At 43.5% G+C, this 14,895-nt stretch overlaps 1 protein-coding gene across 1 annotated transcript in view; it reads right to left on the reverse strand.

Annotated features, from left to right (window-relative positions):
• Positions 1-342: 342 nt before the first annotated feature.
• The window catches only part of rbck1 (RanBP-type and C3HC4-type zinc finger containing 1), a 22,918-nt gene continuing 8,365 nt past the window's right edge, over positions 343-14,895 (reverse strand). Inside the window, exons 8-13 of the mRNA XM_079808075.1 lie at positions 12,908-13,068; positions 10,587-10,698; positions 5,591-5,770; positions 5,408-5,506; positions 854-997; positions 343-777 (exon numbers count right to left, since the gene is read on the reverse strand). Of these exons, the coding sequence (XP_079664201.1) occupies positions 697-777; positions 854-997; positions 5,408-5,506; positions 5,591-5,770; positions 10,587-10,698; positions 12,908-13,068 (777 nt within the window). The 3' untranslated portion in view covers positions 343-696. The remainder of the gene's footprint in view (positions 778-853; positions 998-5,407; positions 5,507-5,590; positions 5,771-10,586; positions 10,699-12,907; positions 13,069-14,895) is intronic.

Genomic DNA, 14,895 nt, shown 5'->3' on the forward strand with positions numbered 1-14,895 from the left:
AAGCCCTGTCTGTGAAACCGGGCCTTGATGTTTTAGAGAGTCACCTCTTCACTGTTGTGTACTTTTTTCAGCATTGTGGCCGATTTGTAGATTGTACACACAAATATTCAGAGAATTTTGGTGTTTTTGCCGATTTCCCGTTAATTTCCTATGGTCGCTCATTTATGACCGAAGACCATGAACGCTACTTTTTTAGCATTTTCGAATCATGACCCCAATTTTTTGTGTGTTTACATCCCTAATGCTAGAAAAGTCACCAAGTGTCATATCATTCTGATGAAGCTGTGATTTTTAAAATTTCAAAACCATTTTTTTTTCCCGGTCAGAAATGACTGAAGAGCACCAGAGGGTTATAAAGCAGGTTTATTGAATCAGTAGATAATGCTTCAACATATTAGCCATCGTTTGATTACAATCCACTCCATTTTATGCATTAGTATGTTTTGATTTATTCCTTCTTCATGTGTATTTACTATAATTTTACAACAACAAAAATCCCCTAACACAAACATCATCATATATCATTGCACACAGTCCCAGAGCATCATGGCAGAGAGCAGTAGTGATGGAGAGCTGGAGAAGCTCAGTGTAAACCTACACCTCAGCCGGGCCGCTGTGAGGAAGTGTTGAGTAGGTGTTGAGTAGGTGTTGAGTAAGTGTTGAGTAAGTGTTGAGTAAGCATTGAGTAGGCCTGCTTCAGTGGCAGTTCTGGCACTGTGGATGGCACAGGACTCCGCCCACTCTGCATCTGCATCCGCCCGCCGTGTCTCCGGTTCCCTGCAGAGACAGAAGCAGATGAAGTGAACTCTGACCCCATCACTGACCCCATGAGTGCTGAGGGTTTGAGTCTGACCTCTGGTCCCCATCGGGCCTGTTTGGTGACCCAGCAGATCTCGGTCTTGCACATCAGACAGCGGATCCAGTCACAGCCGTCCTTCTTCTGCACGATCACCTGACACTTGGGGCAGTTCATCGCCTCGCCATTCGCCAGGAGTTGCTGAAGGGAAACCGGTTCACAGGTGACAAATATTTTAAAGGTGATTATTTTTATACAAACTGAAACATACAGCGCAACCAATGTAGTCTGATTCACGAACAAATGACTCGGTTCTTTTGAGTGAATCAAAGGCATACAGCGCCATAGATATCCATAATAAAAACTAGATGTCTCATCCATGCAGCTGGCCAATGGAGGTCGATGTCCGCACCTGGCGGCCATCTTGTCACAGTCCGCTCACTCACTCGTAACATTGTTTGCATGGGTCATCTTTTGCCACGTTAATAACGTTTGTAAGAAAACAAACCGTTTGTAAATGCGTCCAGATTTCAGCGAGATAAGAGTATTTGTGTTCAGATCACTCGCCTTACATCAGGAGCCGCCAGAAAGCTGGCCTGTGACAAGATGGCCGCCAGAAAGCTGGCCTGAGACAAGATGGCCGCTAGAAAGCTGGCCTGTGACAAGATGGCCGCCAGAAAGCTGGCCTGTGACAAGACGGCCGCCAGAAAGCTGGCCTGTGACAAGATGGCCGCTAGAAAGCTGGCCTGTGACAAGATGGCCGCCAGAAAGCTGGCCTGTGACAAGATGGCAGCTAGAAAGCTGGCCTGTGACAAGATGGCCGCTAGAAAGCTGGCCTGTGACAAGATGGCCGCCAGAAAGCTGGCCTGTGACAAAAAATGTAAATTGTAAAAAATGTAAATTGTGTCATTAATGACTGAGCCTCATGTGGTTGGACACCCGTCAGACCTCCGTTCATCTTCAGACACAAATGAAGATATTTTAGTGTAAATCTGATGCTCTGAAAGGCCTCCATTGGCTCAACTTTACACTCTCAAGACCCTTAAAAGACACTAAAGACTAAAGTTACAAAGTCCATCTCACTACAGCGGCTCTACAATAACTTTATGAAGACGAGAATAGTTTCTGTGCGCAAAAAAAACCCTAAATAACGACTTATATAGTGATGACGATTTCAAAACACGGTTTGGAGCGTTATGAATCAGAGAGTCGATTCAGCAGTTTGGAGCATTATGAATCAGTGAGTCGATTCAGTGGTTTGGAGCGTTATGAATCAGTGAGTCGATTCAGTAGTTTGGAACGTTATGAATCAGTGAGTCGATTCAGTGGTTTGGCGGTTTGACATGCGATCCGAATCATGAATCGACTCACTGATTCATAACGCTTCGAAGAAAGCTGGCCTGTGACAAGATGGCCACCAGAAAGCTGGCCTGTGACAAGATGGCCGCCAGAAAGATGGCCTGTAACAAGATGGCCGCCGCTGATGATGTTAGAGACTCCGCCGTAAGACATCAGGGCCCGTATTCATAAAGATTCTAAGAGTCCTCTCAGAAAACTCCTAATTTAGCTTTAAAAAATTTTTACGTAGGAGTCTTAGCTTAAGAGCTATTCGGGACCGATCTGAGAGCAACTCTGAGCAAGGAAATACAAAAACGTTTATCTCAGTGAAGAGGCGGGGCTGACCCCGTTGCTACGTATGACACAGGCTTCTGAAGACTGTGATTGGTTGGTTGTCCAAAAAGGGGAAAAAATTAGCTCTTTTAAGTATAGGGTCTATTCTAATCCTTCACTTTGAAATTACAAGCGTAAATTGTCCTATTTTACCATTCTCTCTCACACACACACACACACACACACACACACACACACACACACACACACACACACACACACACACACACACATTATATATATGTATATACATCCTTTTATTATTTACCATGCTGTAAATTTCCTAAAAGGTATTTGATTGGCTTAGAATTATAAACATTGTTCCACTATTTCAAATTGCTGGCATGTCTATTTAATTGGTTTGAAAGTTGGATTTAATGCAACAAACATGATCTAATCTATAGCGTCTTAAGTCACTGTCATCCAATATATGCATCACATTTCTTCTCCTCTTCGTCTTTCTGCCATTTTCTCCGCTGCTAAAGAAACTCTTAAGCCTCTTAAAAGTCCTCGTCCGTGCTCCTAACAAATCTGACCTTAAGACCTCTTTTAAGGGTTGAGATGCTTTCTGAATTACTTTTTTCTTTACTAGGATTTTTTAGTTAATTTAAGAGTAAACGCCCACATTTCTAAGAATTTTCTTAGAATTTTGTCACTAGGAGCTGCTCTTTGCATTAAGATTCTTATGAATGTGGGCCCTGGCCTTTATTATGGAGTTCTATGTACAGCGCAACCAATGTAGTCTGATCAATGAATTGTTGATAAATAATTATTGTACATTTTATTTAAGTGAATATATGATAAACAGACTTAATTTAGGCTTTTAAAGCGATCGAGTCTCTTCAGAAAATGTGGACTAAACCGCTCCGTTCACATGGATTAGCTTCACGATCTCTTTATGAACTGCAGTTGCGCAGCTGTCAATGGAGGGACAGACAGATCTTCATTAGTGTTCTGACGATGAACAAAGTCTTACGGGTTTGGAACAACATTAGTAATGGATGACAGAATGGACATTTTTGGGTGAACTTTCTCTTTAAAGGGATAGTTCACCCAAAAATGAACATTAGCCCATGATTTCCTCTCCCTCAAGTCATCCGAGGTGTGTGTGACATTCTTCTTTCAGACGAATAAAATCTGAGTTATATTACAAAAGTCCAGGCTAATCCAAGCTTTAGAATTGGATTCATAGTTGCTCTGTTTTTAAATAAAAGTGCATCTGTGCGTCATATAACTGCTCCAGCGGCTCTGGGGTGTTAATAAAGGCCTTCTGAAGCGAATCAACGCGTTTGTGTAAGAAAAATATCCATATTTAAAACTTTATCAAGTAAACTTTCGGCCTCCGCCTTCTGTGTAAAAGTGTTGAATGTTGAAAGTGAAACTCCAGATGTGTGTGTGACGTCATGACGAGCGGAGCTGAGCGTTAGTCTTTCCATCCGCAGGAGAACTTCAACACTTTCATAAACTGAACAGGGAAGGCGAAAGTTTACTTGATAAAGTTTGATAAACTTGTTCTTACACAAATGCGTCGATTCGCTTCAGAAGGCCTTTATTAAAGGGTTAGTTCAGCCAAAACTGTAAATTGTGTCATTAATGACTGAGCCTCATGTGGTTGGACACCCGTCAGACCTCCGTTCATCTTCAGACACAAATGAAGATATTTTAGTGTAAATCTGATGCTCTGAAAGGCCTCCATTGGCTCAACTTTACACTCTCAAGACCCTTAAAAGACACTAAAGACTAAAGTTACAAAGTCCATCTCACTACAGCGGCTCTACAATAACTTTATGAAGACGAGAATAGTTTCTGTGCGCAAAAAAACCCTAAATAACGACTTATATAGTGATGACGATTTCAAAACACGGTTTGGAGCGTTATGAATCAGTGAGTCGATTCAGCAGTTTGGAGCATTATGAATCAGTGAGTCGATTCAGCGGTTTGGAGCGTTATGAATCAGTGAGTCGATTCAGTGGTTTGGAACGTTATGAATCAGTGAGTCGATTCAGTGGTTTGGAGCGTTATGAATCAGTGAGTCAATTCAGTAGTTTGGAACGTTATGAATCAGTGAGTCGATTCAGTGGTTTGGAGCGTTATGAATCAGTGAGTCGATTCAGTGGTTTGGAGCGTTATGAATCAGTGAGTCGATTCAGTGGTTTGGAGCGTTATGAATCAGCGAGTCGATTCAGTGGTTTGGAGCGTTATGAATCAGTGAGTCGATTCAGTGGTTTGGAGCGTTATGAATCAGTGAGTCAATTCAGTAGTTTGGAACGTTATGAATCAGTGAGTCGATTCAGTGGTTTGGCGGTTTGACACGCGATCCGAATCATGAATCGACTCACTGATTCATAACGCTTCGAAGCTTCATGATGCCGTGTTTTGAAATCGTCATCACTATATAAGTCGTTATTTAGGGTTTTTTTGCGCACAGAAACTATTGTCGTCTTCATAAAGTTATTGTAGAGCCGCTGTAGTGAGATGGACTTTGTAACTTTAGTCTTTAGTGTCTTTTAAGGGTCTTGAGAGTGTAAAGTTGAGCCAATGGAGGCCTTTCAGAGCATCAGATTTACACTAAAATATCTTCATTTGTGTCTGAAGATGAACGGAGGTCTGACGGGTGTCCAACCACATGAGGCTCAGTCATTAATCACACAATTTACATTTTTGGGTGAACTAACCCTTTAACACCCCAGAGCCGCTGGAGCAGTTATATGACGGACAGATGCACTTCAAAAACAGAGCAACTATGAATCAAATTCTAATGTTTGGATTAGCCTGGACTTTTGTAATATAACTGTCTGAGAGAAGAATGTCACACACACCTCGGATGAGCTGAGGGAGAGTAAATCATGGGCTAATGTTCATTTTGGGGTGAACTATCCCTTTAAGGAAATCCTTTATGATTTCAATAAGTTCAAATATGAAGGTGTAGTTTGCACCCACGTCCAGCATCTGTGTGGTCTGGCGGGCGGCGTCGTCGTTCTGTGCCCGGATGCGCAGGTCGTCCTGGTACTCCTGGCAGTTCATGCCCTTGTGGATAGCCTTGAAACACACACACACAGTTTGTTAGGCCACAGAAACACACACACACACACACTTCAGAACGGCTACACACACAGGCTTCACCTTGCAGAGGATGCAGTTGGTCTGGTGGCAGATGGCGCAGCTGAACTGGTTGACGTCGTCCTCGAAGATGCACCAGCCGGGGCAGTCGGGCGTCTGGCAGTGGAAGCTGTTCTCACTGCGAGACTCTGCGATGCTCAGCCTCAGCTCCAGAAACTTCTGGTGCTCGTCCTGAGAGAGAAGCTGGCGGGAAACAATCAGCCATTTTACCTATCAAATTATAAATACAGTCCGTAATAGTGTTAGACCGATATATCGGCCGATATTTGCGATTTTTACATGTATCGGCATCGGCTGATGCGTTCGCAGATTTTTTTTTTTCAAGAGATTAAAGGGTTAGTTCACCCAAAAATGTAAATTGTGTCATTAATGACTGAGCCTCATGTGGTTGGACACCCGTCAGACCTCCGTTCATCTTCAGACACAAATGAAGATATTTTAGTGTAAAGCTGATGCTGAGAAAGGCTTCAGATAGGCCTCCATTGGCATTCAGTACATTTACACTCACAAGACCCATAAAAGGCACTAAAAACGTCGTTACAAAGTCCATCTCACCACAGTGGCTCTACAATAATTTTACGATGCGACGACAATAGTTTTTGTGCGCAAAAAAAAAATCAAAATAACACCTTTATCCAGCTTGTTCTTGTCTTCCGTGTGTGTCTCCACGACGCATGCGTGAGAATATGAGCAGATCCGGCGTTCGGGAATCCATGAAATGCCACTTTAGCCCCATTTTGAGAACTACACCGAGACCTAAAGCACGATCAGTGTAGAATTCAACAGCTGAGATACGCGTGTCTTCCTCTGCTGTAAACAAATCTCTTCTGGGTCATGTGTCCGAACGCCGGATCTGCTCATATTCTCACGCATGTGTCGTGGAGACACACACGGAAGACAAGAACAAGCTGGATAAAGGTGTTATTTTGATTTTTTTTGCGCACAAAAACTATTGTCGTCGCATCGTAAAATGATTGTAGAGCCACTGTGGTGAGATGGACTTTGTAACGATATTTTTAGTGCCTTTTATCCGTCTTGGGAGTGTAAATGTACTGAATGCCAATGGAGGCCTGTGTGAAGCCTTTCTCAGCATCAGCTTTCAACAAAAATATCTTCATTTGTGTTCCGAATATGAACGGAGGTCTTACGGGTCTCGAACGACGTGAGGGTGAGTAATTAATGACAGAATTTTCATTTTTGGGTGAACTAACCCTTTAAATATTTATTTTCAGAATTTATTTTCACCACTGAACTCTTTTTTTCTTGTTCTACCTCACCTGTTTTTACTATTTGTTAAATATTGTTTTTTTTAGTTCAATAAATGTTCATTTTTTAAATTTTAAATTGTTATCATCATGATCATTGTGTCATTTTTATGATGTAAACTGAGGGAGCAAAAGCAGTATCGGCTCCAAATATCGGCTCAAGAAAATCGGCAGCAGTATCGTCATCGGCTAAGGCTGAGAAAGAAAAAAAATCGGTATCGGCACTAAAAAATCCATATCGGTCGATCCCTAGTCCATAATAATGATTTATCACTTTTGACCAATAGGTGGCGCTGTGGCTAAATTGATGTGGTGTGGTCAGAGTGAGGGAACGATGACACGGGTAAAGTTTGGTGTCAATGTTTCAAAGCACTGCAGAGATTCAGTCATTTTAGCATCATGCCTCATCTTCGACGCAGCTGTATACGAAAACGGTTTCGTTTATCGACGCGAAATCCGTACAATTTTGTCGGCTCGGTCTGAAGATGATACAATTCAATTTTGGTGAAAATCGGACTAACGGTCTAGGACGAGTTCGAAAAAGTAAGTTTTTAACAAATAACAAGATGGCGGACAGGAAGTTTGACCAAATATGGCAAAATGTGTATCTATGTTCTCAGCTTGAGCCAATGAATGTATCACGACCAGTTTCATCACAATCGGCTAATGTAATCAAAAGTTATTCGCATTCTTGTACATTTTGTTATAACTTTTGACCACAAGGTGGCGCTAGCCTGACACTTCTTGAGTACCTTCAGGTGATGATGCGGAAGACACATACTGAGTTTCGTAACGATACGCCAATAAGTTCGTAAAATATAGAATTTTTTGACTAAATTTAAAATGCCCGACGCCCAAAATGGCTGATATGGGAAAGTCGGGTATCGAATGAGCGTGATGTCCTGAATCTAAAGAGACCAGTTTCATCTATCTATCTATCTATCTATCTATCTATCTATCTATCTATCTATCTATCTATCTATCTATCTATCTATCTATCTATCTATCTATCTATCTATCTATCTATCTATCTATCTATCCATCTATCGCTCTCTCATCCATCCATCTACCTATCTATCTATCTATCTATCTATCTATCTATCTATCTATCTATCTATCTATCTATCTATCTATCTATCTATCTATCTATCTATCTATCTATCTATCTATCTATCTATCTATCGCTCTATCTATCTATCTATCTATCTATCTATCTATCTATCTATCTATCTATCTATCTATCTATCTATCTATCGCTCTCTCATCCATCCATCTACCTATCTATCTATCTATATATCTATCCATCCATCTATATATCTACCCATCTATCGCTCTCTCATCCATCCATCCATCTATATATCTATCTATCCATCCATCTATATATCTACCCATCTATCGCTCTCTCATCCATCCATCCATCTATATATCTATCCATCCATCCATCTATATATCTACCCATCTATCGCTTGGTCATCCATCCATCCATCTATATATCTATCCATCCATCCATCTATATATCTACCCATCTATCGCTCTCTCATCCATCCATCCATCTATATATCTATTCATCCATCCATCTATATATCTACCCATCTATCGCTCTCTCATCCATCCATCCATCTATATATCTATCCATCCATCCATCTATATATCTACCCATCTATCGCTCTCTCATCCATCCATCCATCTATATATCTATCCATCCATCCATCTATATATCTACCCATCTATCGCTCTCTCATCCATCCATCCATCTATATATCTATCCATCCATCCATCTATATATCTACCCATCTATCGCTCTCTCATCCATCCATCCATCTATATATCTACCCATCTATCGCTTGGTCATCCATCCATCCATCTATATATCTATCCATCCATCCATCTATATATCTACCCATCTATCGCTCTCTCATCCATCCATCCATCTATATATCTATCCATCCATCTATATATCTACCCATCTATCGCTCTCTCATCCATCCATCCATCTATATATCTATCTATCCATCCATCTATATATCTACCCATCTATCGCTCTCTCATCCATCCATCCATCTATATATCTATCCATCCATCCATCTATATATCTACCCATCTATCGCTCTCTCATCCATCCATCCATCTATATATCTATCCATCCATCTATATATCTACCCATCTATCGCTCTCTCATCCATCCATCCATCTATATATCTATCTATCCATCCATCTATATATCTACCCATCTATCGCTCTCTCATCCATCCATCCATCTATATATCTATCCATCCATCCATCTATATATCTACCCATCTATCGCTCTCTCATCCATCCATCCATCTATATATCTATCCATCCATCCATCTATATATCTACCCATCTATCGCTTGGTCATCCATCCATCCATCTATATATCTATCCATCCATCCATCTATATATCTACCCATCTATCGCTCTCTCATCCATCCATCCATCTATATATCTATCCATCCATCCATCTATATATCTACCCATCTATCGCTTGGTCATCCATCCATCCATCTATATATCTATCCATCCATCCATCTATATATCTATCCATCCATCCATCTATATATCTACCCATCTATCGCTCTCTCATCCATCCATCCATCCATCCATCTATCCATCTATCGCTCTCTCATCCATCCATCCATCCATCTATATATCTATCCATCCATCCATCTATATATCTACCCATCTATCGCTTGGTCATCCATCCATCCATCTATATATCTATTCATCCATCCATCTATATATCTACCCATCTATCGCTCTCTCATCCATCCATCCATCCATCTATATATCTATCCATCCATCCATCTATATATCTACCCATCTATCGCTCTCTCATCCATCCATCCATCTATATATCTACCCATCTATCGCTTGGTCATCCATCCATCCATCTATATATATATCTATCTATCCATCCATCCATCTATATATCTACCCATCTATCGCTTGGTCATCCATCCATCCATCTATATATATATCTATCTATCCATCCATCCATCTATATATCTACCCATCTATCGCTTGGTCATCCATCCATCCATCTATATATCTATTCATCCATCCATCTATATATCTACCCATCTATCGCTCTCTCATCCATCCATCCATCCATCTATATATCTATCCATCCATCCATCTATATATCTACCCATCTATCGCTCTCTCATCCATCCATCCATCTATATATCTACCCATCTATCGCTTGGTCATCCATCCATCCATCTATATATATATCTATCTATCCATCCATCCATCTATATATCTACCCATCTATCGCTTGGTCATCCATCCATCCATCTATATATATATCTATCTATCCATCCATCCATCTATATATCTACCCATCTATCGCTTGGTCATCCATCCGTCCGTCCATCCATCCAAAAAGTGTCCCACTCCCCCTGAGTTCCCCATATTGAGACTACAAGCTATAGCTAAAGCCGGCTAATTGAGCTTATTCAGCGTATTTTAAAACAATTCATGTCAATCATTTCACAACGAGACGAGCCGCTGGCAGAAGCTCCGCCCATTACACAAGCTCACATCTGTTGTGTAACGCGCCAATGAAGCGAGTAAACTCAATGTTCAAGCGGCCAACTACACACGATTTATTAGCATTAGCATGAGTGAAACTTTGGACAGGTGGTGGCGCTAGAGGGATTGAGTTAGAGACTGGAAAGGCAGAAGGAGCTTGGCCCTGAGGATGATCTTACGGATCTGATCTCCCGATCCTGGAGGATGCAGTTGCAGGAATAAGCGTCGTCTCTATAAGGACACATCACCTCTGCATCTGTGCAGTTCAGGACGGTTTCCTTCAGGCATTCCCTGCAGGAGAAACACATGAGCGGTGTAACACATGAGCGGTGTAGCACATGAGCGGTGTAACACATGAGCGGTGTAACACATGAGCGGTGTAACACATGAGCGGTGTAGCACATGAGCGGTGTAACCCATGAGCGGTGTAACACATGAGCGGTGTAACACATGAGCGGTGTAACACATGAGCGGTGTAGCACATGAGCGGTGTAACACATGAGCGGTGTAACACATGAGCGGTGTAGCACATGAGCGGTGTAACACATGAGCGGTGTAACACGTGAGCGGTGTAACACATGAGCGGTGTAACCCATGAGCGGTGTAACACATGAGCGGTGTAACCCATGAGCGGTGTAACACATGAGCGGTGTAACACGTGAGCGGTGTAACACGTGAGCGGTGTAACACATGAGCGGTGTAACGCATGAGCGGTGTAACGCATGAGCGGTGTAGCACATGAGCGGTGTAGCACATGAGCGGTGTAACACATGAGCGGTGTAGCACATGAGCGGTGTAACACATGAGCGGTGTAACCCATGAGCGGTGTAACCCATGAGCGGTGTAACCCATGAGCGGTGTAACACATGAGCGGTGTAACCCATGAGCGGTGTAACACATGAGCGGTGTAACACATGAGCGTTGTAACACACACGAGCGGTGTAACACACACATGAGCGGTGTAACACATGAGCGGTGTAACACATGAGCGGTGTAGCACATGAGCGGTGTAACACATGAGCGGTGTAACCCATGAGCGGTGTAACACATGAGCGGTGTAACCCATGAGCGGTGTAACCCATGAGCGGTGTAACCCATGAGCGGTGTAACACATGAGCGGTGTAACACACACATGAGCGGTGTAACACATGAGCGGTGTAACACATGAGCGGTGTAACACACACGAGCGGTGTAGCACATGAGCGGTGTAACACATGAGCGGTGTAACCCATGAGCGGTGTAACACATGAGCGGTGTAACCCATGAGCGGTGTAACCCATGAGCGGTGTAACCCATGAGCGGTGTAACACATGAGCGGTGTAACACACACATGAGCGGTGTAACACATGAGCGGTGTAACACATGAGCGGTGTAACACACACGAGCGGTGTAACACATGAGCGGTGTAACACATGAGCGGTGTAACCCATGAGCGGTGTAGCACATGAGCGGTGTAACACATGAGCGGTGTAACCCATGAGCGGTGTAACGCATGAGCGGTGTAACCCGTGAGCGGTGTAACCCGTGAGCGGTGTAACACGTGAGCGGTGTAACACGTGAGCGGTGTAGCACATGAGCGGTGTAACCCATGAGCGGTGTAGCACATGAGCGGTGTAACACATGAGCGGTGTAACGCATGAGTGGTGTAACGCATGAGCGGTGTAACGCATGAGCGGTTTAACGCATGAGCGGTGTAACCCATGAGCGGTGTAACCCATGAGCGGTGTAGCACATGAGCGGTGTAACGCATGAGCGGTGTAACGCATGAGTGGTGTAACGCATGAGCGGTGTAACGCATGAGCGGTGTAACGCATGAGCGGTGTAGCACATGAGCGGTGTAGCACATGAGCGGTGTAACACATGAGCGGTGTAGCACATGAGCGGTGTAACACATGAGCGGTGTAACCCATGAGCGGTGTAACCCATGAGCGGTGTAACACATGAGCGGTGTAACACACACATGAGCGGTGTAACACATGAGCGGTGTAACACATGAGCGTTGTAACACACACATGAGCGGTGTAACACATGAGCGGTGTAACACATGAGCGGTGTAGCACATGAGCGGTGTAGCACATGAGCGGTGTAACCCATGAGCGGTGTAACCCATGAGCGGTGTAACACATGAGCGGTGTAACACACACATGAACGGTGTAACACATGAGCGGTGTAACACATGAGTGGTGTAACACACACATGAGCGGTGTAACACATGAGCGGTGTAACACATGAGCGGTGTAACCCATGAGCGGTGTAACCCATGAGCGGTGTAACACATGAGCGGTGTAACACATGAGCGGTGTAACCCATGAGCGGTGTAACCCATGAGCGGTGTAACACATGAGCGGTGTAACCCATGAGCGGTGTAACACATGAGCGGTGTAACCCATGAGCGGTGTAACCCATGAGCGGTGTAACACATGAGCGGTGTAACCCATGAGCGGTGTAACCCATGAGCGGTGTAACCCATGAGCGGTGTAACACATGAGCGGTGTAGCACCTGCAGAAGCTGTGCAGGCACTCTCTCAGCACAGCGCCCTCTCCTGGCCGGATGTTGGAGAAGCAGATGGCACAGTCCAGCTGATCCGTGTTGCCCACCAGACTCTGGGAATCGGTTTCCAGGAGTTCTTGGAAATTCTTCTTGCGTTCTTCTATCAGAGACTGTGAGTGAACGGACACAGCAAACATTCCTTATTTAAACATGTGAGTAATAATTATTGATATTATATGTGTATTTAATTCATAAAAACAACCATGTGTGTTTTTAATCTTCTTAAGAATGTGTTGTACTGTAATTTCACAGCATTTTATCCTGTTGGTAAATATAAAAACCGATGTACATGATCCGGCATGATAAAAAAGATACAATATCTTTTTTGTTTTTTATTCAGGACTACTAAATTGCTTTAATTTGCTTCATTGGTTTTTATTAGAAATATTAATGCTGCATGTTATTCTGTGATTAAGTAAACTCAGACTCTCTGAACGTCCATCTTATATCCTATAAAGCACTGGAGATGCAGTGTGTAGTCCAGTGTGTGTGTGTGTTCACTGTAGTCCAGTGTGTGTGTGTTCACTGTAGTCCAGTGTGTGTGTGTTCACTGTAGTCCAGTGTGAGTGTGTTCACTGTAGTCCAGTGTGTGTGTGTTCACTGTAGTCCAGTATGTGTGTGTGTTCACTGTAGTCCAGTGTGTGTGTGTTCACTGTAGTCCAGTGTGAGTGTGTTCACTGTAGTCCAGTGTGTGTGTGTGTTCACTGTAGTCCAGTGTGAGTGTGTTCACTGTAGTCCAGTGTGTGTGTGTTCACTGTAGTCCAGTGTGTGTGTGTTCACTGTAGTCCAGTGTGAGTGTGTTCACTGTAGTCCTGTGTGTGTGTGTTCACTGTAGTCCAGTGTGTGTGTGTTCACTGTAGTCCAGTGTGTGTGTGTTCACTGTAGTCCTGTGTGTGTGTGTTCACTGTAGTCCAGTGTGAGTGTGTTCACTGTAGTCCAGTGTGTGTGTGTTCACTGTAGTCCAGTGTGAGTGTGTTCACTGTAGTCCAGTGTGAGTGTGTTCACTGTAGTCCAGTGTGTGTGTGTTCACTGTAGTCCAGTGTGAGTGTGTTCACTGTAGTCCAGTGTGTGTGTGTTCACTGTAGTCCAGTGTGTGTGTGTTCACTGTAGTCCAGTGTGTGTGTGTTCACTGTAGTCCAGTGTGTGTGTGTTCACTGTAGTCCAGTGTGAGTGTGTTCACTGTAGTCCAGTGTGAGTGTGTTCACTGTAGTCCAGTGTGTGTGTGTTCACTGTAGTCCAGTGTGTGTGTGTTCACTGTAGTCCAGTGTGTGTGTGTTCACTGTAGTCCAGTGTGTGTGTGTTCACTGTAGTCCAGTGTGAGTGTGTTCACTGTAGTCCAGTGTGTGTGTGTTCACTGTAGTCCAGTGTGTGTGTGTTCACTGTAGTCCAGTGTGAGTGTGTTCACTGTAGTCCAGTGTGTGTGTGTTCACTGTAGTCCTGTGTGTGTGTGTGTTCACTGTAGTCCAGTGTGAGTGTGTTCACTGTAGTCCAGTGTGTGTGTGTTCACTGTAGTCCAGTGTGAGTGTGTTCACTGTAGTCCAGTGTGAGTGTGTTCACTGTAGTCCTGTGTGTGTGTGTTCACTGTAGTCCAGTGTGAGTGTGTTCACTGTAGTCCAGTGTGTGTGTGTTCACTGTAGTCCAGTGTGTGTGTGTTCACTGTAGTCCAGTGTGTGTGTGTTCACTGTAGTCCAGTGTGTGTGTGTTCACTGTAGTCCAGTGTGTGTGTGTTCACTGTAGTCCAGTGTGTGTGTGTTCACTGTAGTCCAGTGTGAGTGTGTTCACTGTAGTCCAGTGTGAGTGTGTTCACTGTAGTCCAGTGTGTGTGTGTTCACTGTAGTCCAGTGTGAGTGTGTGTTCACTGTAGTCCAGTGTGAGTGTGTGTTCACTGTAGTCCAGTGTGTGTGTGTGTGTGTTCACTGTAGTCCAGTGTGAGTGTG

This window comes from Gobio gobio, assembly GCF_949357685.1.
Source record: "Gobio gobio genome assembly, chromosome: 24".
Taxonomy (NCBI): domain Eukaryota; kingdom Metazoa; phylum Chordata; class Actinopteri; order Cypriniformes; family Gobionidae; genus Gobio; species Gobio gobio.